At 40.3% G+C, this 24,630-nt stretch overlaps 2 protein-coding genes and 1 long non-coding RNA gene across 3 annotated transcripts; 1 reads left to right on the forward strand and 2 right to left on the reverse strand.

Annotated features, from left to right (window-relative positions):
* Positions 1 to 276: 276 nt before the first annotated feature.
* LOC118470028 (uncharacterized) lies at positions 277 to 1,582 on the reverse strand. The gene is made up of 2 exons (XR_008599486.1): positions 435 to 1,582; positions 277 to 345 (listed from the first exon to the last, which is right to left on the reverse strand). It is a non-coding gene; the product is annotated as an uncharacterized LOC118470028 (long non-coding RNA).
* Positions 1,583 to 9,027: 7,445 nt separating this feature from the next.
* On the forward strand, positions 9,028 to 15,133 carry nubp2 (nucleotide binding protein 2 (MinD homolog, E. coli)). The gene is made up of 7 exons (XM_023298392.3): positions 9,028 to 9,126; positions 9,977 to 10,095; positions 11,411 to 11,609; positions 12,057 to 12,211; positions 12,693 to 12,803; positions 12,988 to 13,057; positions 13,550 to 15,133. The coding sequence occupies exons 1-7, from the start codon at positions 9,111 to 9,113 to the stop codon at positions 13,687 to 13,689; spliced, it is 810 nt and encodes a 269-aa protein (XP_023154160.2). The 5' UTR covers positions 9,028 to 9,110; the 3' UTR covers positions 13,690 to 15,133.
* On the reverse strand, positions 14,527 to 22,902 carry atp6v0cb (ATPase H+ transporting V0 subunit cb). Its single transcript, XM_023298393.3, has 3 exons — positions 22,622 to 22,902; positions 16,678 to 16,861; positions 14,527 to 15,585 (listed from the first exon to the last, which is right to left on the reverse strand). The coding sequence occupies exons 1-3, from the start codon at positions 22,689 to 22,691 to the stop codon at positions 15,381 to 15,383; spliced, it is 459 nt and encodes a 152-aa protein (XP_023154161.1). The 5' UTR covers positions 22,692 to 22,902; the 3' UTR covers positions 14,527 to 15,380.
* Positions 22,903 to 24,630: the final 1,728 nt, after the last annotated feature.

The following is a 24,630-nucleotide window of genomic DNA, read 5'->3' on the forward strand; positions in this document are numbered from 1 at the left end:
GAGGAGTTTATGTTAATTTGCTAAGTTACCTTGGGGTAAATTGGATCATAACTCTGGCCTATTTCCAAATAACGCATCACGTGAAATGTACTGATTTGTTAACATAATGAGCTATCATAATACAATTAGTATTTGGTGATATTTAAGAGACCTAAAACATTGTATACATATTAGAAACAGTTGCTTTGACATCAGTATTTTCTCAACTTACTGTTAGTGATTTTGTTAAAGCAAGGTTCATTATGCCGGCTTGCTCACAAATCGAAGACACAAGGGTTCTTTTCTTTTACTGATGTTTTACTGTGACTTTCTTGAGGCTTTAACATCACAGAGTACACCGTAGAACTGGTGGGGAAAAGTGATGTACATACAATTAGCTTTGCTTCTTTAATACATTGACACAAACATAAACACAAATAATAAAATAAACATACCACTTTGGCCTGCTAAGTGAGCAAACGGTGTGAACTTGGGAAGTTGCTTATTTCTTTTCTTTTATACTTTTATTTAACACTCGGTCGGGAGCCTTGTCTGCCGTGTCGGCTGCTTCTCTTTAGCTTAGCAACAAAACAGGAAGTAACCTGGCCGTGCCCTCTCACATGACTTAGCATTTACAATTTTTATATTAGTTTAAACCCAATTATTATCACTAGTATGCATTACCTTGGCCTAATAAGCACTTTACAATATTAGGAAAATAAAAACAATATTTATACAAATTAACTGCGCACCAAGCAAATTACTTTTAGCATTACCAATGCGACAGCTCCTCCTAGTGGTAAAACGATGAAGTTAACTTTACTTCAGCAGCTGTTACACTCCCACCATCACACTACTTCTACTGTATGTGTGATCCTAAATAGAAGTTAACACAACATGAACTTACGAACTTTAGCAAATAAACACACTTATAAGTCCTTACTCTGCTTCTAGCAAAAGTATAGTCTTATGTATTGGCCTTTCTAAAACAGTCTTAGTTGAACGTGCTCCTTTATTGTCCCGAGTAGTGTCACTGATGAGAAGCTTGACCTTTCTGACTCTGTCGTCAGCTCCTGGAGTGACTTCTACGACCTTGGCGAGTTTCCACTGGTTTCTTGGAACACAATCTTCTTGTAGAAGAACAATGTCATTGACTTTTGTGTTTCTTCTGTTCTTATTCCACTTACTTCTCTGTTGCAGGTTTAACAGATATTCCTTTCTCCATCTAGTCCAAAATATGTTCGCCAAATACTGCACTCTTTTCCATCTTTTCTGCAGGTAGAGATCTTCTTTGACGAATTCTCCGGGCGGTGGTGATATCACTGTTGATTTCATTGTCAAAATATGATTTGGTGTGAGTGGCTCTGGTCCGACTGGATCGTTGATGCACTCGACTGATAGTGGACGGCTATTCACTATCGCCATAGCTTCATACATGAATGTTCGCAACGATGAAGTGTCTAATCTTGAAGTTGACTGGTCGAGAATGGATCTGAGAACATTTCGTATTGTTCGAATCTGTCTCTCCCAGACTCCTCCCATGTGACTTGAAGCAGGTGGGTTGAATATGAAACTGATTCCCAGTTCTTTGACCTTTTCTTTGGTTTCTTGCGTTAGAAGCTCATTTCTTGCACCAATAAAATTAGTGCCTTGATCACAATTCAACTGGCTGACTTTTCCACGAATTGCAATGAAGCATCGAAGAGCATTAAGAAAACAGTCTGTGCTAAGATCATCCAAGACTTCTATATGGATAGCTCTCGAACACATACATGTAAATAAGAGTCCATATCTCTTCACTTCTTTCCTCCCTTCCTTCACACAAAATGGTCCGAAGCAGTCCATACCACTGTATGTGAATGGAGGGGTAGCTTCTAGTCTTTCAGATGGCAGGTCGCCCATCCTTTGTTCTTGGTTGTATTTCCTGTATTTTCTGCATTTGACACATTTGTATATGAATGATGACACTTCTGTACTGCAACCAATTATCCAAATACCATTGGCACGTATCTCATTGATGGTCATTCCTCGACCCTGATGATGTATCTTCTCATGATAGTGTTTAATGAGCAGACGTGACAGATGATGCTCCTTTGGCATGATAGCTGGATGTTTGATGTTGGGATGGAGTGACGCTTTTGTTAGTCTTCCTCCCACCCTGACGATATCTTGCTTGTCAAGGAATGGACTTAGCTGGTGCAGTTTAGAGTGGCATGATTTGACTTCTTTCTTATCCTTGAGTGACTTGATTTCTTTACTGAATGCTTCTTGTTGGACTGTGCGTATGATGAACTCCTCCGCTTCTTGTCTTTCTTCCAGTGTAGTACTTTCATTGGACATTTCTTTAGAGTTCTTTACATACTTTACACGTCTTCTTAATCTTGCAATTGCTTTCACAGCTCTTGTCCAATCAGAGAACTTTTCGAGTCTTTCTGAGATGGATTTCTGCTCTTTTGCTTGGACTGTGAAAACTTGCGTGACCTTGAGCTCTGGATCTTCAATGCTAATCTCTTTCACTTTGATATCTTCTTTTGGAATGTCTTTTTCCCACAGAAAACTTGGTCCTGTGAACCAGTTGGACTCCACTAGTTCCTTTGTCATGACTCCACGCGATGCATGATCAGCGGGATTTTGTTCAGAGGCAACATATTGCCATTGACTTGGTTCGGTACTTGATCTGATGCGCTGTATTCTGTTAGCAACGAATACGTGAAATCGTCTGGCGTCATTGTTGATGTAACCAAGGACAACTTTGGAATCGGTCCAGTAGTATTGCTGAATGTCTTGGATCTCTAACTCTGTTTTGAGAAAGCTAGCAGTCCTTGCAGCTACTACCGCCGCTGAAAGCTCCAATCTTGGAATCGTTGTCACTTTAGTAGGAGCAACTCTTGCTTTCCCCATTACAAGGGCGCAATGTACTTCTCCAGACTTTGTCACAGTTCTTAGGTACGAGCACACGCCGTAACCAGATACACTTGCATCAGAAAAGCTGTGTAGCTCATACTGTTGTACTTGGTCGAATGTTGATGGGACATAACAACGTGGTATCTTGATAGTGGACAGGTTCTGGAGGTCTCTGAGCCAAGCTTCCCATTGAGGCTTGAGATCTTCTGGAAGTGGCTCGTCCCAGTCCAGTTTATCCTGACACATTCTTTGGAGGATTCTTTTGCCAACGAGAATGAAAGGGGCAACGAATCCAAGTGGATCAAATATTGAGGCCACTGTGGAGAGCACTCCTCTTCTAGTGAAGGGGTTGTTCTTTATGACAACTCTGAAGCGAAATGTGTCTGATGTTACACACCACTGGACCCCTAAGGCCCTTTCCATCTTCGGCTCTCCTAGTGCAAGATCCAGGTCAGTAGCACCTGCTGCACATTCTTCCTTTGGAATAGTATCAAGTACTTCTTTACTGTTGCTAATGAACTTGTGCAGGTGCAGCTTTCCTGTATCACAAAGTTCTCTTGCTTCTTTTACAAGCTGTATAGCTTCTTGTTCTGAGTCGACACTTGCCAAACCATCGTCCACGTAGAAGTTGCGCTGTATGAACTTCACTACGACTTGGCTGAACTTGGTTTCACCTTTGGCGGCTAGATGTTTCAATCCAAAGTTTGCACATCCAGGCGAGGACGCTGCGCCAAACAGGTGGACTCTCATGCGATACACTGATGGTGGCCTTTGCATGTTACCATCCTCCCACCATAGGAATCTGAGGTAATCTTGATCTTGTGAGGCAACATGAAATTGGTGGAACATGCGCTCGACGTCGCACATGATTGCTACTTGTCCTTTCCTGAAGCGACACAGAACTCCTACGAGTGTGTTTGTGAGATCTGGTCCTGACAGGAGATGCTCGTTCAATGATGTATTCTGAAACCTTGCCGAGCAATCGAAGACAACGCGTATCTTATTTGGCTTCTGCGGATGGTAAATGCCATGATGAGGAATATACCATGCTGGTTGATTACTTAGCTCAGCCTCTGGCACTTTCTCAGCATTGCTTCTCTGTATGATGTCTTGCATAAATGCTACATAGTCTTTGAAGTAGCGCTCATCCTTCCTGAGACGTCTTTCCAAACACTTTAGCCTGTGTTCTGCACAAAGTCTGTTATTTGGTAATTCAGGTCTTTCCTCTTTGAATGGTAGTGGCATTTCAAAGTGGCCATCTTGTTTGTGTTTGATGCCTTCTTTTACTTTGGCCAGAAACAGTAAATCTTCTTGTGACATAGAGTCTTCTTCAATAGTCCTTTCAACAAAGTCCATTTCCAGCACTTTGACTATCTCTGCCGGAGTGATTTCTTTTACTTCGTTTCGACTCACAAAGTGGACTTCAGTTTTGAGGTTATGACTTGTTTCAAGAACTGGTGAGACTTGTTTTACAATGACACGGTGACTTACTCCTATTTCATCTTCATAATCTTCTCCAGTGTCAGTGTAGCCGATGATGCTCCAACCAAGCAGGGATTTCTGTGCAAATGGCTGGTTTCTCTCACCACTGACCACCTCTAGTGGGAGTAAAGCTTGAGGACAATTATATCCAATCAGTAATCCGACTTCACAGTCAAGCTTGGGTGCCATCTCCTTTGATAGATGTTTCAAATGGGACCAATTCTCTGCCGTTTGACTTGTGGGAATATGAGACCTGTTGGCAGGAATGTAGTCTCTAGTATAGGTTGTTGGTAACTTGATTCTCATTTCAGAGTTCATGCCTCTTACTTGTAGGTCCTTTAACTTGTAACTTGACACAATCTTTGTTTTAGATGTCATTGTGGAAATCTTGAGTTTGACTGGCTCAGACTTTGTCCGTAATGTCTCAGCTGTGTCTTTCAGGATGAAAGTGGTGTCGCTTTGAGTGTCGAGCAGGGCATATACAAGCTTCTCTTTATTTGGTTCATCAACAGTTGACACATAAACTGGAATAACTGAGGAAGTACAACCCTTTGACCTTTGTTGCACAACTCTGTTCGATGTAACTTGTGTGGATTCTTGTTCTTGTGTTTCTGACACCTTTTCTGTAGTCATATTTGTCTTTGGTCTTTCTTGATTATCCTTTACTTGTTGTTCTTTATCTCTTTTTTCTCTTTCTTGATGTAGACAAGTTGGATGAGGTTTCTGACATTTGTCACATACACTTCTGGATGTACAGTTCTTTGAGTTGTGACCTGGCTTTAGGCAACCAAAGCATAGTTTTTCTGACTGCACAAACCTTACTCTTTCTTCAACTGACCTTTCCAGTAGCTTTCGACATTTGTGAATTGTGTGTCCTAGTTTCTTACAAAAGAGACATGTAATGTTTGTCTTTTCGTTTGAGCTTGTGCTGAGTGTTTTAGCATTCAGCATGTTGTTTCGTCTTGGCTTGTCCTTGAAAGAATGCTTGTTATCCGGTTCAGTTGGCTTTATTGCGTGCAGTGATGTGATTGGATTGCATGCAATTCTGGCTTCTTTATTCAAGAACTTGACAAAATGAGAGAAATCAGGAAACATTTTTTGTTCATCTTGGAATTCAGTCACTTTTCTGTTCCAACGTGCGCTTAGCCAATCAGGTAGCTTTGCTGCTATTCTCTGATTTTCGACACAGTCGTTCAACACTTGTAAACTTTGAATGTAGAGCATGGCTGATTCAACACTGCTTAGAAAGTCTGCGAACTCACGTAGATCTTTGCTGTCTTTGGTGTTGATTTTAGGCCACGACTGAATCTTGTCACGATATGACTTTCCTATAACAAAAGGATCTCCAAATCTTTCATTGAGTATTTCCCAGGCTGCAGAATATGCAGTGTCTGTTCCAACTAAAAAGTTTCCTTCAATAGCCTTCTTAGCTGAACCTCCAACATACTTTCTTAAGTAGAAGAGCTTTTCTTGTATTGGTAGGTTTTTGCGATCAACTAATGTTTGAAATGACAATTTCCAATCGTTATATTGAAGTGGATCACCTGTGAAGATTGCAGGCTCCGGGATTGGGATTCTGTTTGCAGTGATTGCTTCAGCTAGAGTCTTTACAAGATCAATGGAGGCTGCTTCATTTGCAGTGGAGATAGTTGTTTGAGACACTTGGAGAGGTGCAGTAGGTTGAGTTGTGGCACATTTGGCTTGTGAAGGGATGAATGGTTTTGAGTGTACATTTAGAGTGTTTGTTTGTGGGAGAGAACTGCTTCGTGTTTCCTTAGGTTGGATAACAAGAGGTCTTTCTTCATCCTCACTGCTTAAACTTTCAGCATACACCTTTAATCTTGCTTGTGCTGCATTATGCTTTTGTAGCTCTTTTAATAGTTCCACTTCCTTTCTCTTTTCTTCTAACTTTGTCTTTATTGTGGTGCTCTCTGTTAGAAATTGAGCTCTTTTCTTTGCATCCTCAACTTCAAGCTCTCTTATTTCTTCCTCACATTGATGCTGTGTTTTCATTATTTTAATGACTTCTTCAGTAGCTGCTACTTCAGCTGCAGCTTCTTGTTTTTGTCGCAGTGTTATAGAGGAGTGTTGAGACCTCTTTGACACAGACTTTGACTTGTAGGTAATCCTAGAAGAAGCACTGGACGTACTACTTTCAAACACTGACTCTGAGTCAGGCCAGAGAATGCTATTTGGATCACCATTTTCTTCCAAAAGACACTTAGCCTTTGCTCTAGCCGTTTCACTGATAGCCCAGCACACATCACATTTTCTTCTTATTTCAATATCAGGACTTTCTATCTTTCTGATAGCATCATAGATGGCACAGACATCACTCATCATAGTGTTAATCACACTCACAGTTTCAGGTATTAAATCAAAGTCTTTATGTTTCAACATTCTTTTAAAACCGTTTATTTGGTATTTCCACTTCTTATAAAGACGCTCAAAATCATTTATTAAATCACTTAGCTTTTCTTGTTGCAAGGATTTCCCTTTTTCAGTGAGTGTGCGTACACGCTGACTTCTGCGTACATTTTCTGTCTGTGTGCTTTCAACTGAGGATGAGGGCTGTGGCGTTTCTTCTTCATTTGTCTGCTCTTCTGTATTTTGTTCCTCATTTTCATCATTTTGTACATCATTATTTGCACTGCTTTCCTCAGTGGTCTGAGTTATAACTTTATCTTCATCTGCCATTTTGCGTTATTTTAGTGCTTGTTTTGTTCATTGACTTGCTTTAATCTCTTTATCCTTGTGATAAGATTTATTCCTTTGCAGAGAAATGCCACGTGTGGGTATTGGATGCAATTGAATCTTTAATAACAGCTCACAAATACTTGTGCTCCTTCCAAGACACTGACTTTTGTGCTTGCCTTTAAGCCTTTTACTTGTTAGCTTGCTTCTTTACTTGTTCAATGCATTTGTCCAAGCACGTGATACTTTCCTTGCATGTGGTGTAGCATTTCTTGCTAGCAGCTTCGGTCCCGACCACCTCGTGTTGTCCTTCGCCTTCTCCGGGGCAGTAAGTGTTCTACTATGCCGGCTTGCTCACAAATCGAAGACACAAGGGTTCTTTTCTTTTACTGATGTTTTACTGTGACTTTCTTGAGGCTTTAACATCACAGAGTACACCGTAGAACTGGTGGGGAAAAGTGATGTACATACAATTAGCTTTGCTTCTTTAATACATTGACACAAACATAAACACAAATAATAAAATAAACATACCACTTTGGCCTGCTAAGTGAGCAAACGGTGTGAACTTGGGAAGTTGCTTATTTCTTTTCTTTTATACTTTTATTTAACACTCGGTCGGGAGCCTTGTCTGCCGTGTCGGCTGCTTCTCTTTAGCTTAGCAACAAAACAGGAAGTAACCTGGCCGTGCCCTCTCACATGACTTAGCATTTACAATTTTTATATTAGTTTAAACCCAATTATTATCACTAGTATGCATTACCTTGGCCTAATAAGCACTTTACAATATTAGGAAAATAAAAACAATATTTATACAAATTAACTGCGCACCAAGCAAATTACTTTTAGCATTACCAATGCGACAGCTCCTCCTAGTGGTAAAACGATGAAGTTAACTTTACTTCAGCAGCTGTTACATTCATGGTATTTTGTATTAATATTTTTGAAATAATTAGACAAACTGGATAGTATTACATTGGCCCATTTAAAGTAACAGCCTTTGAGGCAAAACGCTTTTCAGCAGAGAAATAAGATTGGAATTACAAATAATAATAATAATAATAATAATAATAATAATAATAATAATAATAATAAATGATTTATATAGCAGTTTTAACAGCGTTCACATGGTTCACAACACAGAGACAATCAAGCAAGACAAACAGATACGAGGCAGAGTAGTCAAATAAAAATAATCAGTAAAAATATTAAGAAGTTAAATGAATAATTAGTTAGATTAGCATGCATATCAAGTAAAGGAACAAGGCAGTTTCAAAATTAAAGAATAAGATAGAAAGTTAAAAATTAGAAATTAAAAATAAGAATATAATTGAGGAATAAAGAATTAAAGATGACATCATACCAAAGAACTAGGTAGCTAAAATTAAAATAAAGCAAGAGAGAACATATAAAATGAACAGGATATAATAAAGAATAGAACACTAAGCAAGTTTAAATATTGAGCTTACCCTACCCCAGGATGTTATTAATTATGTGAATTTACACAAGTGATTTTAATATCTATGATTAAAACCCTACAAAACAATATATATAAAACATATGTATAAATCATCAGTGAATACCTCGGTGGGGAGGAGGACCATGGTGAGCAGAAGCTGATGACTACAGTAGCACACCATGTGAACTCATTAAGTATTATAAATGGGCACTTACTCTTATTAATTAGTCAGACAACCTGAACAATTCAGAACTAAAGTTATAACCTTACAAAAATATCATAAAAATTCAACAATCCAAGGATTCCATATGATCAAGCTATTTTAAATTAATCAATTTACTCACCTTTTACATTTTTAAGTAATAATATGATTATTAAACCACATCAAAGACAAAAATATTGCTTCACACATATCTTTAACCTCTAGTGGTGTACCTGAATGCACCGTGATTCGTCTCGGCAGCCTATTGGTTGCACTACAAGAGAGGCGGGACTTATATGCGACATGTGTTGTGTGATTGGTAGGTGATGTGTGACGATAGCGGCAGTTCATCTCTGTGCCGAGTGCATGCTGTATCCCTGAATCCAAAATATGGACCAAAGCAACGGTAAGTCGAAGATACTGGTCAACAAAATTCTTACAGAGGATTTGTTATGACTTGTAGCATACAAGTTACATTAGCTGCGTTTCTTCAAGCTAAGAGCTGGCAGCTGACTGTGAGCTTAGCTAAGCCGTTAGCAGAAGCTGCTTAAGTTTTGTGGCATATTCGTGTGTCACTTGCTAAAACTGTTAATATCGTTTAGGGATGCAAATATCCTTTATAGCTGACCAAAAGTTTTTCATAACTTAAGAGAGGTGAGAAAAATATATTGTATAGTTACCCACTGCGCACTTACGATGAACTTGTGACCTCGGCTGATGAAAGTTGACCGTCGTCACTTTTTGCGACATTTTCGGGCGTTTTTTTTTTTTTTTTTTTTTTTTTTAAAGAATCTTGAGACGGGGGGGGGGGGGGGGGGGGGTTGACTCATCAGTTTCTAAATTTAAAACCTGACATTTGAACCGTTTTCAACGTATTTCCGAGCAGAATGAATATAAATTATGAAACACTTCTCTAGACAAAGTAAGATCATGCCACTTTCTTTATGTCACATTTTTAAGGGTGATAATGCATGTTTGGAATGCCACATGAATCGATCTAGAGCTGTTATTTTATCATTTTTAGTTATGTAAAAATAAACAAACAGAAGACTATAAATCCACAGCCTCTAATGCCCATGCCTATCAATGCCACTGGTCAGAATCTTGCTTCTAAGTTACTCTGACAGTTGAAATCCACTACTCTACTGGCAGCTGTGTCCTAATCCACCTCCGTTTAAACTTTACAGGTAACTTTTCATTTATCTGTTGTGCTAATGGTGATTTCGCACATTTTTTCCTCTTTTTTTTTTATATAGAAGATGGAAACTTGTCCCAGGTCCAGCATGTTGTGCTGGTGCTGTCAGGGAAGGGAGGTGTTGGAAAGAGCACCATCACCACAGAGTTAGCTCTGGCTCTCCGGCATGCTGGAAAGAAGGTGAGCTCAATGAATGAATGAATGCTTGTTTGTACGAGCAGCAGAACACAGCATGCTGTTATCCTTTTAAAAACATACAGGAACATTAGTACAGAGATATACCTGATTGCAATGCATGTGTAAATCTGTTGCTTTGGAAATCATGCATTAAACAGTCAATGTGTTGCTTACTATGAAGCAGCTGCAGCAGTCACGGTCATTGTCACTGTCAGCTCTTGTCAGATTTGTTACCCTCTGTACCATTGCTGAACAATTAATAGATCACAATATTATTGAACTCACGATATAGCTAAATGCAATATCCACATTGCAGGAGCTGCAGTTTTCTGATAAAGGTGCAAAAATCCTTTCATCGGCTTTAGATTTATGTAAGATTTATGTAAGAAATGCCAAAAATGACCATTCCTACTAAAACCATTACTTGTCTTACAATTGAAAACTGTGAAAACAATCACTGTGTGATTGTCTGTCTGTCTGTATAATAATATCTGATTATTATATTTAATTATGTTTATAGTATATTAATATTATATCTATATTGTTATTATTGTTGTTGTTGTTGTTATTTTTATTATTACAATTATTATCAATATTATGAACAATACGCTCTTTGATGTCCACATATGTGGACACCAGTTCTTAGGAAGATAAATACTTTAACCTGAACAAAAACATAAACGCTAAATGCAAATGGTGTTCTTCCCTGATTTAGAGAAAAAGCTAAAATGTTATTTTTTTAGTTAGAAAAGGGTTAAATGCAGCTAAATGTGTACAAAAACTTTTTGAGCCGTTTAACTGGTGCCAAGTCTTCAACCATTGAATTAATCCACACCCCACTTAGGTGTGGTTTTCAATCAGAAAGCGAACCAGGACGCAAACACTCCTTTGACCCGGGACTATGAAAAGCCACCTTAAAATGCAGCTTTATTCAGATGTCACGATGCCACAGATAACAACAGAAAGATGAGAACGCATTGTTGGCTGCTGGATGCTGACGTGTCGGTCCGGGCTGTAACCAGACACTTGAGCGTCCACAACACCATCATTTGTTGTCTAAGAAGTCGTTTTTGGCAACGTGGTACGACAGACAATCTGCCACATGATGCTCTGAGTGGACATGTCTATATAAATCTGACATTATGTGATCCCGTCTATCAAATGTCCAATAGCTTATTTCACAATTTTACTTTCATGACATCCACTCTGGTGTAGAGACGCTGTGTATTTGAACAACAAATACTTATTCCCCTTTGTTAGAAAGAATGGATAGAATATAAATACATGCTGTATTTATATTTTTAATCATGTTCATCAGGTTGGTATCCTGGATGTTGATCTATGTGGACCCAGTATTCCTCGCATGCTGAATGTGGGTCAGACCGACGTGCACCAGTGTGACTCGGGTTGGGTGCCGGTTTACACTGACGCCCAGAAGAGTCTGGCCCTCATGTCCATTGGCTTCCTACTGGAGGACCCAGATGAAGCAGTGGTGTGGAGGGGGCCCAAGAAAACAGGTACACAACTCCACTACTCATCTGTGACTGTAATAGATCTAACATGTCCACATTGGTCGGTTCTGTGCTGGTACACACTAGTGGACACAGACATGACTACCACTGCTTAGTATGCTGTTGAGCCTTCATGTGCTGCCAAAAAAAGCTCTGACCCTTAAAGGCCTGTACTACACAGGTGCACTGTGGTGTCTGGCACCAAGATCGTAGCAGCAGACCAGGAGCACCCCATAAGCCTTGCCTGCTAGCATATCTCAGACCTTACCATTAGCCATGCTTGACAAATAATCTGTTATTCCCTTCATCTGAGTGTTTGTAATGTTCTGCTGCATCTGTGCATATTCGCAAATTATTTTAGAGTCACCAGGTAATAAAAAAAACATTGTGATATACTGTTTGCTTCACTACGAACCCTGTAAAAATTCTTCTACCCAATATCCTGTCCTGCAGCTATGATCGGCCAGTTTGTGTCAGATGTAGCGTGGGGAGAGCTGGATGTGCTGCTGGTGGACACACCACCTGGGACGTCTGACGAGCATTTGGCTGTACTGGAAAACCTTAAAAAACACAGAGTGGATGGAGCCATTTTGGTCACCACACCTCAGGTACACATTAGACTGCAACTCAACTAATGCTACACTGTGTTAGCTAATGGTGTTGAAAGGCTAATTGGTGATTAGAAAACCCTTGTGCAGTTATTTTAGCGCATGAATAAAAATGTGCATTTCATGGAAAACATGAAGTTGCCTGGGTGACCCCAAGCTTTTGAACAGTAGTGTCAGTAGATCCAAAGTATGTCGTTGCAGAGAAAGGGATGTTTATATTGACAAATATGCCCATAAATGTAGCTTTTGCCTTGTGTAGCAAGGTGAAGGAGGAAGCTGTACAATGCTGTAACCAAATACCAGAACACACTGACTTGCAAGATGTTGCTACGTTTAAATCCTCATTTTTGTCATTTTTCGTACAGTACACCACAGTTCAAAATTGCTGAGATTGACCAATTAATGTTTGACACATACACAAACAAGAAACCCCCGCAAGATGCATGAAAATCAGTAAAAATGTGTCTTTTATTGGCTACAGGCTGTATCAACTGGCGATGTGAGAAGAGAGATCACTTTCTGTAAGAAGACAGGAGTGCGGATCCTTGGCATTATAGAGAACATGAGTGGATTTGTTTGTCCACACTGCTCTGTGAGTAATCTGTAATGCAAATGTTTGGACGTTTCAGTCACTGAACACACCGTAATGAAATTGTAGATGGACTAATGTGTCCAGTTGAAACACCTGATTGGATATTCTCTCAAATGCACACGTGCATTTTTCACTTTAGTGCAGCTAGACTGTGTGTGTTTTAATAATTTGTCCTCTCTTTCAGGAATGCAGCAACGTGTTCTCCAAAGGTGGTGGTGAGGAGCTGGCTAAACTGACCGGATCAGTATTCCTAGGTGAGTTCGATGGCAGTGAATTTATTTGTAATGTTTACTTGCTGCCACAAGGTGTCACAGCACACTGCAACTGCACATCACTCCTTAGCCACCATTCATGATTCTGGAGGCATTTACTTCACCGCCATGCTACTAAAATGGTCGATCCAGATTTCAGTGCAGCATCATGTTTAGTTGGAAGCTGCGATATGTAATAATCAATAATTCATGGTTAAATGAATACATCAGTGTTTATCTGCTTTGTGTGGGGATCAGTGTTTTGATTAATGATGCGGTTAATTCAGTTTACCCTGTGGCAGTGAGAAGGCAGCTGTGTCTGTGCAGCTTTAGCTTGCAAAGAAAACCACATTCAGCAATCAGTTCAAAGCGTTCAGCGCCCTTAAACAGTCACATGACGCCTCTACTGTTTTGACTGCTACTTTCAAGTTTGAGGCAGCAGTGACGTGTAGGAAGTGTGATATTATCTGAGTCTTCTGTGTCTTCTCATTTCAGGTTCTGTACCCTTGGACCCTCTTCTCAGCACCAGCATAGAAGAAGGCCAAGACTTTATACAGTCATTTCCTGACAGTGCCACCTTCAGCGCCATTAGCAGCATTTCTGAGACTCTGCTCAGCAGCCTCCAAACAGCTTGAGTCAGGATTTTTTTTGTGTACTTGTATCATAATGCAGAAGGATGTCATATTATAGATGTGTCGCATTTTTACCGGTATATATAAACATCATATACAATTATTTACCAACTATGTTGTAAGTAGTCTCTCCCCATACCACAACAGACTGTGTGTGGTTGTCTTTTAGTGCTGCAGTTGCAGTTCTTGTGGTGTGAAGATTGTCAGCTCACCACAGAATGGAACAGAGAGAGAGGACTACAGTAAAACAGAAACTCGGCTAATCTTGTTTTGTATGTAATTTTGTAATAAAATGGTAAGTCATGCTCTCTGCATGACATTTAAAATGTCACAGTAAAATATGCAGCACTGAAAACACTACATTTTCCTGTGTTTAGAAGCCAGTCAAATCTAAGTTGGAATCTTCTTTAATTCAGTTGTGAAAACATTCACGTCGACACATCAGGATAATTTCAATACCAGTGGTAATACAGGATTGTAAGATTGGCGCTTCAGTAAAATGCGTCAGCAGCAGTTCCATTTTCAGAAAATAAACTCCAGATCAAATTGGACCAGTCCTTGCATGAAACTAGGCCAAACTTGCATACTAATCTCCCTGGATTCCTACTGCATGCTACAAACGATATGTTCCATAGTGTCAATTTTTTGGCGGGCATATGTGACAAATCTTTTTGGATCTGGATTAAATCTTCTGAAACTAGCCTGCTCTTCAGGTTCATATTCCAACAGCAACAAAACACTGAAACCCATGCAGGATTTTAATGGCTGGAATGCGGAAGAGATGAAGTACAGCCACAGATGAAAAGGGACGGGGTGGAATAAGATGGAGAGGAGATGAAATGTGGAAAATTACACTTGTGAGACCCAACACGGGGCGCACACACCTTTAATGCAAACAGCAGTACTACAGGAAAAACACTGAAGTTTGAGAATGTTTGCGTAATGATTAGAATACAGCTACACACAAAACTCCCACTCCACCAGCAACATACTAAAGGCAGTCTTAATTATTAAACCAAGAATTACATCCAGAGGAAATCCAACCACTTATCACAATTAACCCACAGTGCATTAAATCTATCTATATAGATATTTATATGTCTGTATATATATATATATTTATATATATGTATATAACCTGGGGAATTAGAGACTTTTGCTGCATTAAACAATTCAATGAACAATTTCCTATAAACAAAATCAGTGGAAAAAAAGCTTTAGTCCATACACATTTCTCTTTACAAATAGATCCTCAAGATTAATGCAGAAATTGTGTCAACTCCCGAGTTGATATGGGAGGAGAAAAAGCTGTGCGGCCCTTTGGTCAGCTCTCTAAGACCAGAGGCCAAGCTGCCTCAGCTGGCCTCAAAGCCTGAAATAAGTGGAGGGAAAAAAGGAACCTTCATCATACAATTGTTTTTTAACACACGCACGCACACACACACACGCACACACAAAAGACAGACAAATCACTACATTGCGCATTTACAAGTTGACTATCAAACTGGGACGACTGTACACATTGTTGAGATAAGACCATATTTATGGAGCCATTTTAATTCATTTTTTCCCCGCCTTCACTTCTTTCATCTTGCGTGGCAGAAATTTTTCTTTTTTTTTTTCCCCCTTCGGTTTACACTTTTTCTCCAGCAGCAACGTAAAGGACTGATCTTGTAGTGGAGATGTTTGGGTGTTTATTTCGTGGAGAGGATGAGGGCAACAATGAGCCCGTAGAGACCCAAGACCTCAGCGAAAATCAAGATGAGGATCATGCCCACGAAAAGCCTTGGCTGTTGAGCTGTCCCCCTCACGCCTGCGTCACCGACAATGCCAATGGCGAAGCCTGCTGCCAAACCGCTGAGGCCCACGCTCAGCCCTGCTCCCAGGTGGAGGAAACTCCTACACAAAACACAGAGAAGCATTAATCGAGATGATGATCAACACTTGATCAAGTAGCCACAGTTAACAATTCAAACCAGGGACAATATTTGAAAGACAGTCAGAGCATCTACGATCAGAGACTACAATGCATGAATGTAACGAGCTGTGTAGAAAAGCTCTCCACTGTTGGACTGAGTTTTCCAGCTGTAACGAGCCTGCAGCTTGTATTTAACTGAATCTGTGTGACATCTGCTTGGGAGAAACAGAATACCTCAACTTAGCAACGCTGCTTTTTTCTCTGGAGCTCTGTTGCCTATATTTTTGCAGGAAGACATACAACAAATATGGGAGGGAGCAGGGAAGTGATGTGCAGTGAAGTCCAGCTGGCCAAGAGTCAAAGTGGGGACTCACTGGCTTTGCACCTATGTGTATGCATCTTTAACCACTTGGCTATCAAGATACCCAGATATGCTTCTATTCTTAAATAAAATGGAAGTAAGATGTTCAAGAATGAGACTGGTGTTATTGGAGATCTCTGTCGATAAATGACTTCATATGGCACCATTATGAAACTTCCTTTATTCGCTTGCTACAATGTGATGGTAAATTTATTTGATTAAATTGCATATCAATGCCAACACAAGAACCACGTCCTAAGTGTCTGAAGTGATGTGGCAAGACCAAAATTGCAATTGGTGCGTAATGTATGAAAACTACATATTTTTTTAAAATTGTATTTTATCAGCATGAGTGTCATTGATTTATTAGTTGATGATCAATATACCTATCTCACAGTGGAGCTACACGAGAACCATGACAACAGAGATTAAACATTTTAGTAGGGAAAAAAAAGGGCACTGGTCAGTGTAGGGGGATTTGTTGATATTAAAACAGTAAAGTCACATGAACATCTGTGCAGTTGTTTTGTCTTTTTGTTTAATGGCTTATGCCAAGCCTGACACATGACATGACCAAATCACTACTGTTTAGAACAGACTAAATGACATTCTCTTTCTCACTTTCGCCCCAAAATATAAACGTTGCTTTCGAGATACGTCAACCAATAAAAGGGAAATGGGTGAAAATGTGACTGTGGTCATTTGAACTCACTTGTACAGGCTGATGTCGTTTGCGGTGTTGTTAGCAATCAGCACTGCTACTACCAGGCCGTAGATGGCTATAATACCCGCCATGACGACGGGGATGATTGACTTCATGATGAGCTCCGGCCTCATCACAGACATGGCAGCAATACCTGTACCGCTCTTAGCTGTGCCATAGGCAGCTCCCAAGGCTAGAGGGACAAACAGAGAAGATAATTAGTTAACTAAACAAGACAACAAACTGGACAGCACATGCTACAATGCAAGTTACAATAGGCTAGCAGACTGATGGCGGAAACCAGAGGGCACAACTGAATAATGAAGCAGAAGTGAAATAAGAGATGGAGCAATAATACGACACAACTGTTACAGTTTCTGTTCCCCTTGAAAATCCAACATGGTTTCACCTGGGAAATTCTCACTGTGTTTAAAGGGAAATAATGGGTCACGCCGTTTTCTGTTCATACGTAAGCCATTCAACCAAAAAACGGTCTTTTCACACATTTCGTCTCGTCTCAAAAGGATTCAGCTAATGCAACTGCACAGTTAACTCTGCCAGACAGCTGCAGAGTTGTAAATCACTCTCTGATTGAAAGAAAAATCATTAGGTTTTTAGTACACAGGGAACTGCTGTCAGAAAAGAAATAGAATACCAGAGTCTCCAGAGACAGTACCAGTGCAGAATGGGAACCGGGGATGTGCTATATCCAGCCCATACTAGTCTGCGTCTAGCATCACTGTAATGAAATGGGGGAAGAGGAGGAGAACTAAAAGCTTTATCAGCAAGTTTAGCTCCATCGATCTGTGACACTGAGGAGAAAGCACAGTGCCACCTGCATCACACAGCCAAGTCTGTTGGCAGGAGCAACAGTGAAAGAGAAAATCAATAATTCTACAGGTCTAAAATTAGAAACCATCATATAAAAAAAGACAACAGAACAGCAGGCGTCCATTAACAGCTGGTTGTAATTCTGCTCGACAACAAAGAAGCAAACAACTTGCAGGTGAGATGAGTGAGTCATTTGTAATATGCAACGAAGCCCGTCAGAGCAGGGCAGCACATCATAAATCAGAGGCAGGCTGTTGACAAGACTTCCTCATATCAGAGGTGTGTCTATGCACTTGTGCATTAATGTGAACGTTGACACAGCAAAATGAAACATCATCACGTATGCACAATATATTGGTGCGTACGTGGCTAATATATGGGCCATCATTTTCCTCACTTCAACTATGCAGCAATATTAAACATATTAACATGTTATTTAGCACATCTATTTTCAGATTTACAGATGCTACTTCAAGTCTACATATTACCTTTGTCCTCATACGTAGCTGTTACTATGTTACTTATAAACAGAAGTCATCATGGACACCTAACAGTCAGTAAATCCTATGCAACTGAAACTAAAACATAACTATCTCGTGAGACAATATCAACAAATACAGTGCAAAACTGCATCCTTCCATTTTTGTGGATCCTTATGATCTCATGCTGTCCTTGTCATATTATTGGTGTGTAAACAAGGCAATGCCTGGCAGTGTCATTTTCTTGGCTCTTCATAGCCAACATACTGATGATTAAATCTGAAAAGTCTCCTGAGAGATCATCTTGGGAGGCAGCCTTGTGCATACAGCCTGAGGTGCCCCGTATAAAATCTCCGTGTTTTCTCGTTTCTTGTGTTCAGTGTGCCTGGAGACGATACTGGTTAATTCCAAGACTAGCTGTGAGGCTTTCTGGCAAATGGATCTTGAGGCAAACAGGGAAAAGATGCAGGACAATCTTCAAATGTATTCATGGCAGCCGGCCATGTTCCCAACTGCTCATACTGATTTATCACCGGACTGATGCTATCAGGAAAGGTTAAATCACTCTCGTTCATCTTTGGAGATGTGTCTAAGTGCAACTGGCCGCTATTTTCGCAAGCCCCAACAAAACCAAAGAAAGACTGTTGTATTTTTCATTTTGACTTTGTGGAAGTGCCAGACTTTTTGCTGGTGAAGTAAATTATTTAAATCCAACAAACTATGCCTACTGCAGCAGTTAATTATAAAAACGGAGTAATATGGCAGATGCAATTAAGACATTTCATCCAAAACAAACTGTAATTTTGCTACAGAAAATGACTTTAGGACAATATGCAGAAACACAGAAATCTCCCTCAGAACATCCGTTTCTTTCAACCATCCATCCTTCTTTGTTGGTGTGCTTGGAGTCATTGAGGTGTGACAGGTGAGGCTTGATAGGGAAACACTGGAATCCTTATTCACCGTCATTCTGTCCTGATGATTAAAGGTCTGATGTGTGGCAGGGCAGTTTCTGCAGTGGTGTGGCACAACCTCTGGGTTTTAATCCTAATCCCCAGAGCTTAGGTAAAGAGCTTTGCCCCTTTTCTTTTTTCCTCCCTGCAGAATATTTCATATATGGGATGCCCTCGTGATGTCTTGTGATGTCAGAGCAGGAGGCGCCTCCAGCCAGGTTTGATCCTGCATGCAAAATGCCCACGCAACATACAGCAGATTGGTCTGCTCTCAATGATGGGTAAATGGGGAAGCGCTGGTTATGAGGAACAAACATCAGGGAGAGAAAAAGACAGTATCAGGAAGATAGTGTCATTTGCGAGTAGCTGTAAAACTATTTGCCAGTTTAACAAAACTGCATATTAGCCATGAATTATGTAAAGATATCAGGCTGACTGTAGAAATTAAAACTCACTGACTAATCTATTGCATTAGAAGCTGGGGGATGTCTCAAGTACACATGCTGCCCTCACCAGTTACACCTCTCCATTGAAGGAGAGAAAGAAATGTGAATTAAAGGTGAAGTAACTCAATGCGCTATTTAACAGTGATTAAGCGGAAAATAATTACAGAATTGATGACAAATTGTTTGCAGGCTATCCTATGAGGAACATAGGTGCCTGCCACTGCATGGGATATTGGAATAGGCACTTCACTGCAAAGCAAAAAATGCTGTTTCAAGCAGCAAACACATATCTTAATTGGGCTCCAGACTGCGACCAAAAAGGTCAAATTTGCAATCTTTTTTTGAGTGTACCAGTTAAACTTTCAAGTGATCCCATCGATAATCACTAAGCTGTACTGGTGTCACTAACAGGTGCAGGCAGCTACTGTGTTAATCACAGTGGTGGAAACTAGTAGTTCTATAACTCTGGTGTAGTGTGGTATTTATGCTTAAAAATGCGGCCTTCTTTTGAAATGCAGAGTGGACCTACATGCGCTGTACATAGAAAAGATCCCATGTAGGAAAAAAAACACTCCTTTTCATCTAGGACATTAGAACACCCTAGTTTAACTCTTTTCAAAATCATTTTTGTTCACACACCTGTCTGAACACCACAGATACTAAGCAGCAGCTACTGCAGCCTGCAATGTGGGGCATTTATGGAATATTGGTAAATTATAGTGTCTGTCCATAAGAAAAAATGTTTAGCAAGTGATGTGTTTTACCTGTGATCAGGTGGGAAGTGCGATCAAACAAGAAAGTTGGTCGCACTGGTGCTACCAGTGAAAAAGTGAATCTGGAGCCCTGCTTAACTTGTGGTCAGCTCACTACAAGCTGATTTATCAATCTTGTAATGGCCTGATTGATAAATCAACTTGTTGGAGACATAAACCTACATTATATTTTAATTGTTTTGGTCATGAGGGAAGTCAAAAAAAAGTTACTACAGCAAAGCCATCAACTGGAGTCATGGTATTACACCCATGGATAATGACACCTTGTGAGTGTCACCTGCTTTGAGGCAGGAATCACTAAAGGCTGTCCTCTCACCATCACCAGACTAATAAAAAAACGCAACATCACCTGACACCAGGAGTCACAGCAACTTACAGCCGGTTCTAGAAAATTGTTTATTACTGTAAATGAAAACTTTTCACTTGATGATAATAAGAGAGATTTTTTAAAATCCATCCATTTATTTTAATGAACTTGTGATACTAATATGTCATTGTTATCAATATTCTACAGCCTGGAAGTTTGATCAAGCCCCCAAAAATATGAAAGACTGACTGCCAATCAGTAAAGTGCAGCCACAGTCTTCCACCTTGTGTGCACTGCAGAGTATGACATCAAAGAAGCACAAGTTATAATTTTTTGTCACTGACTCCACAACCCACTGTAAGATTCTTCTAGCTGAAGCCTGAATCGTCAAGTGTCCCTGTTTGTCCCACCACTACCACATCCCTTCTTTATACCAGCATGATCCCCTCCCTACTAGCTAATTCCCCAGCTGTCACTCCAAAGACTAGTATTACGTCTAGCCTCAAAGGCCGCCACCATCACCACGCTGCCCTTTCCTATCACTACACATTAAACTTGATCTATCACACAAGCAGGGCCAGCTTTGGCATCCTGCTACTGCTTATTTCCAGGTAGGCTGAACAACATAAAAAAACTGCAGTTGTACCATGGGACATAACATTATTTGTATTACCCTGTTGTGCTGCCTTAAAACAGCAGTTACTACTAGGTCTGATCAAGTAGTTGAAATCTCAAGCTGAGATTTGAAAAAGTCTGAAAAGCTACCTCTACATAGATTAAGATCTCACACTACAACCAATGATTTGCAATGCCTCACAATCAAAACTAGGTGCCACCCATTACAGTAAATAAGCCAGTACTGCCAGAGGCCTCCAGCTACAGCAGGTTAAGCCTTCTGTAGAGTTTCAATTACTACCTTGTTGTTTTTACATTGCAGCTGCATCCATTACAATAGTCATTCTAGTCACATGTGGCTATATCACTGGCATATGATGCAGCTCTCGCTTTAATGAAAAAATTAGGAAAAAAAAATCCATAAAACAAGCACCAACAATTATAAAACAAGCCTGTTTCAAAGTTCACTTTCTGTGTCACTTCCTTCTTTGAATGCAAATACCACAACAGCTGAATTGAAGCTGATATCTTTAGTAAAAATGCGAGATTTGCTTTAAAAGAGAGAGATGCATTGCAAGGTCATTATCTTTAGAGTTTAATTAACATTAACAGATCAGTAACCAGATGGCAATTCCAAGTCAGAAGTCCCATCATGTGATAATCATGTGACCTTGTGTCATTCCTTTGAGGAATAAGGAAGTTAACCAGCTGATCCTGCTTTCCAGTGGCCATTTACGTTCTAACAAAGTGCGGTTTTCAACCTAAGATAACGTGCATATAATTAGATGTCACTCCACCGATTTGACAGGTGCAAACAGTTTGCATAAGAAGACATCAATTTAATTATTTAAATTAATGTCATTGGTTAAAGATCTCCTCTTTCAGGCATAACATTATTTAGTATTCAACTAATCACCTATCATTTAACACTCGTAAACCTTTCATGCAGTCGTGTGGTTTTCTGTAGGAAAGATGGGAATTAACTTAAGCTGACTTCTGCTAAATGCAGCAAGCTAACGAGTAGCTGTGTCAGGGGAGAATGAAGTATATTAGAATACTGTAAGACTGAACACTACTGTTACCAAAAAAGCATCGCTTTTACGGGAAAAGTCACATTTTTGATGGCGAAGCAGCAATTCCCGCCCTGTCTTTCTCGCTTCAGATAAAGCACATTGGTAAGTCCAAGAGGCTAACGTCAAAGCTAACTTATGTAGTCGTCATCACCTAGCTAACTAGACCTCACTGGTCTTTGCTGGTTGACGCTTAAACAGAAAGGCTAGAAGCTATAACTGTATTAAATAACAAGCACTGCCTAGATATTGACACGTTACTATTAAATCAAAGTCAGTACTTGCCTCAGCTAACTCTAAAGAAATTACAGCACAAGATTAGCATTGCGACGTTAGCAAGGCTAGCGGATGTCTTTCATAAGTGAGCCACAAGGCGAACACCATGGTAGACGTCTCAGCCATAGGGGTTAGCAGTGAATGCGAACATCAACATTTTGTAGCTAAGAAAAAGATTAAATAGGAAAAGGTGTGATATTTACCGCTGAACACCATAGCCGCAGAGGCACCCATCACTGCGAAGAACGGGGCGTATTCGGGAGCGGTGGCCATTCTTTCTCACACAACAACGTATAAAAATAAACTAAATATACAAAACTAATTATTTCTGGTGAGTCAAAAAAATCGCACTTGACGAAACCTATCGAAGGCCACGGGCGTCCAACGCAAGACCGAGTATACTAGGAACCGTCTGACCGCCTAACTAGCAATGTAAACTGAACAGTCACGACTCTTGTGATAAATACCCGGCGCAGCAGCACAAAATGGCGAAGCGGAAAATGTCACCTGACTGGCCGTACCATAGACTGTATGGGCCGTACGGATAAAACCTATCACTGATGGGGTGTGGGGAAGTCAGTAAAGCAAAGTTCATTTAAGAGGTACTGTGCCTCGCAAAGCATTTATGAAATGACAAGTATTATTTTCAAATAAGACGCTACTCGTCGCGTTCAAAGAAGGTGCTCAAATTTGTGTTGATTTATTCATCATTTTTCAAGGGTCACCCCTATCAGGCATCCCTTTGGTGCGCTCCGCTGCAGGCTTTCCCTTTGATATCTACGCATTCACCCTTCAGAAGCAGGAGGATGAAATGATGGGGATGAGCAGGAGGGTGTGAAGACAGTGCTGGTAGAAAATAAATAGTGTTTTTGATATCATAGCTATCGAACGAAAAATTAAAAAATTAAATAATTTCTTACAATTCTAAGGGCATTACCATATAAAACCTATTATATGTAGTATTAATGCTTCAGTAGGAACCCCTTAATTGATGAGTGACCTCTCCAGATTAGGACACTTCCATAGTTGCATATGGTGAAACACATTTCTGCACCTTGCACCAGGAATCTACCATGCAGCAGAGGGAGGCTTACAGTCAACTGTGATATGCAGCAACGTGACGCATGAGAGTGAGAGAATTTGAGGCTGAGTGTGCATGGTTCAGTGTGTGTGGGGTGGGGGAGGGAACCGAGAACCCCTCATTCCACTGTATTAGCTCCCAGCAAGTGCAGTCTGACAGATCCAGAAAGTGGGATGGGTTGGAGAGGGTCAAGAGGCCCTATGGGAAAGATGAAGAATGTGTCTGTGTGTGACTCAGAGAGAGCTCGTGCAGGCCCCATGCTTCCACCTCCTCCTCCTCCTCTTCTTCCTCCATCCATCCATCCCTCCATCCTTCTCCCTCTGCATTGCCTTGTCAAGGCAGCACTACAGGACCCCTCCCCCAGTATCACTGTAAAGGCCCATCACTCGTGATGCAATTTCTCCACAAGCATCACAGGCCTCCTTCCTTTCAAACGGCCAACATCTTCCTCCAGCTGCATTATGAAGTGAGAATAAATCATGTTGAGACAGGGATGATGTTAGTGAGCGACGACAACATAAAAGGTCAGCGTGAATGAGATGAGATGATTTTCATGTCTTTCTCTGGTGTCTGACTAAACACTTATTAAGGATATAGCCTTTCTGTTGAGAGTACTGATACATACTCAGCAGCGGTCATTTGCAACCAGCTCATTTAACAGCATGCAGTAATATGATAGCTTATGCACCCTCACAGCGTTGTTTTACGTTTGTTTTAGGGGAATCCTCTTGTCTGTGAGTGTAAATAATAAAGAGAGGACAGAAATACATCATGTTTCAGTGGTTGGTCTTTGAGGTGCTGTTCAAGGAAGGGGGACTGTGAGAAATTTTCACTAGGGCATGATTTAATGGAGATGCTTTCCAAGAAACACCATAAAGCAAAAACTTCCAATTGTTTGGATATACTATATTGTAATCCTAAATACATATCTAGGCCCTTCATCTTTCTGGTGCTGTATATGTTTTCAGACCAGGATACTCCTCTACATAGTCCTTCTCTTTAAATAAAGGAAGCTGCTGAGTAAAGCTAGTCTCAGATTTGTGGTTTTCCCCATATATGTGACCAAAAACATAACTCAGCTTCTTTCATTCTTACTGAGATGAAAAATTAAATCTCTGATTTCAGTATGAC

This window comes from Amphiprion ocellaris, chromosome 18, assembly GCF_022539595.1.
Source record: "Amphiprion ocellaris isolate individual 3 ecotype Okinawa chromosome 18, ASM2253959v1, whole genome shotgun sequence".
NCBI classification, from domain to species: Eukaryota; Metazoa; Chordata; class Actinopteri; family Pomacentridae; genus Amphiprion; species Amphiprion ocellaris.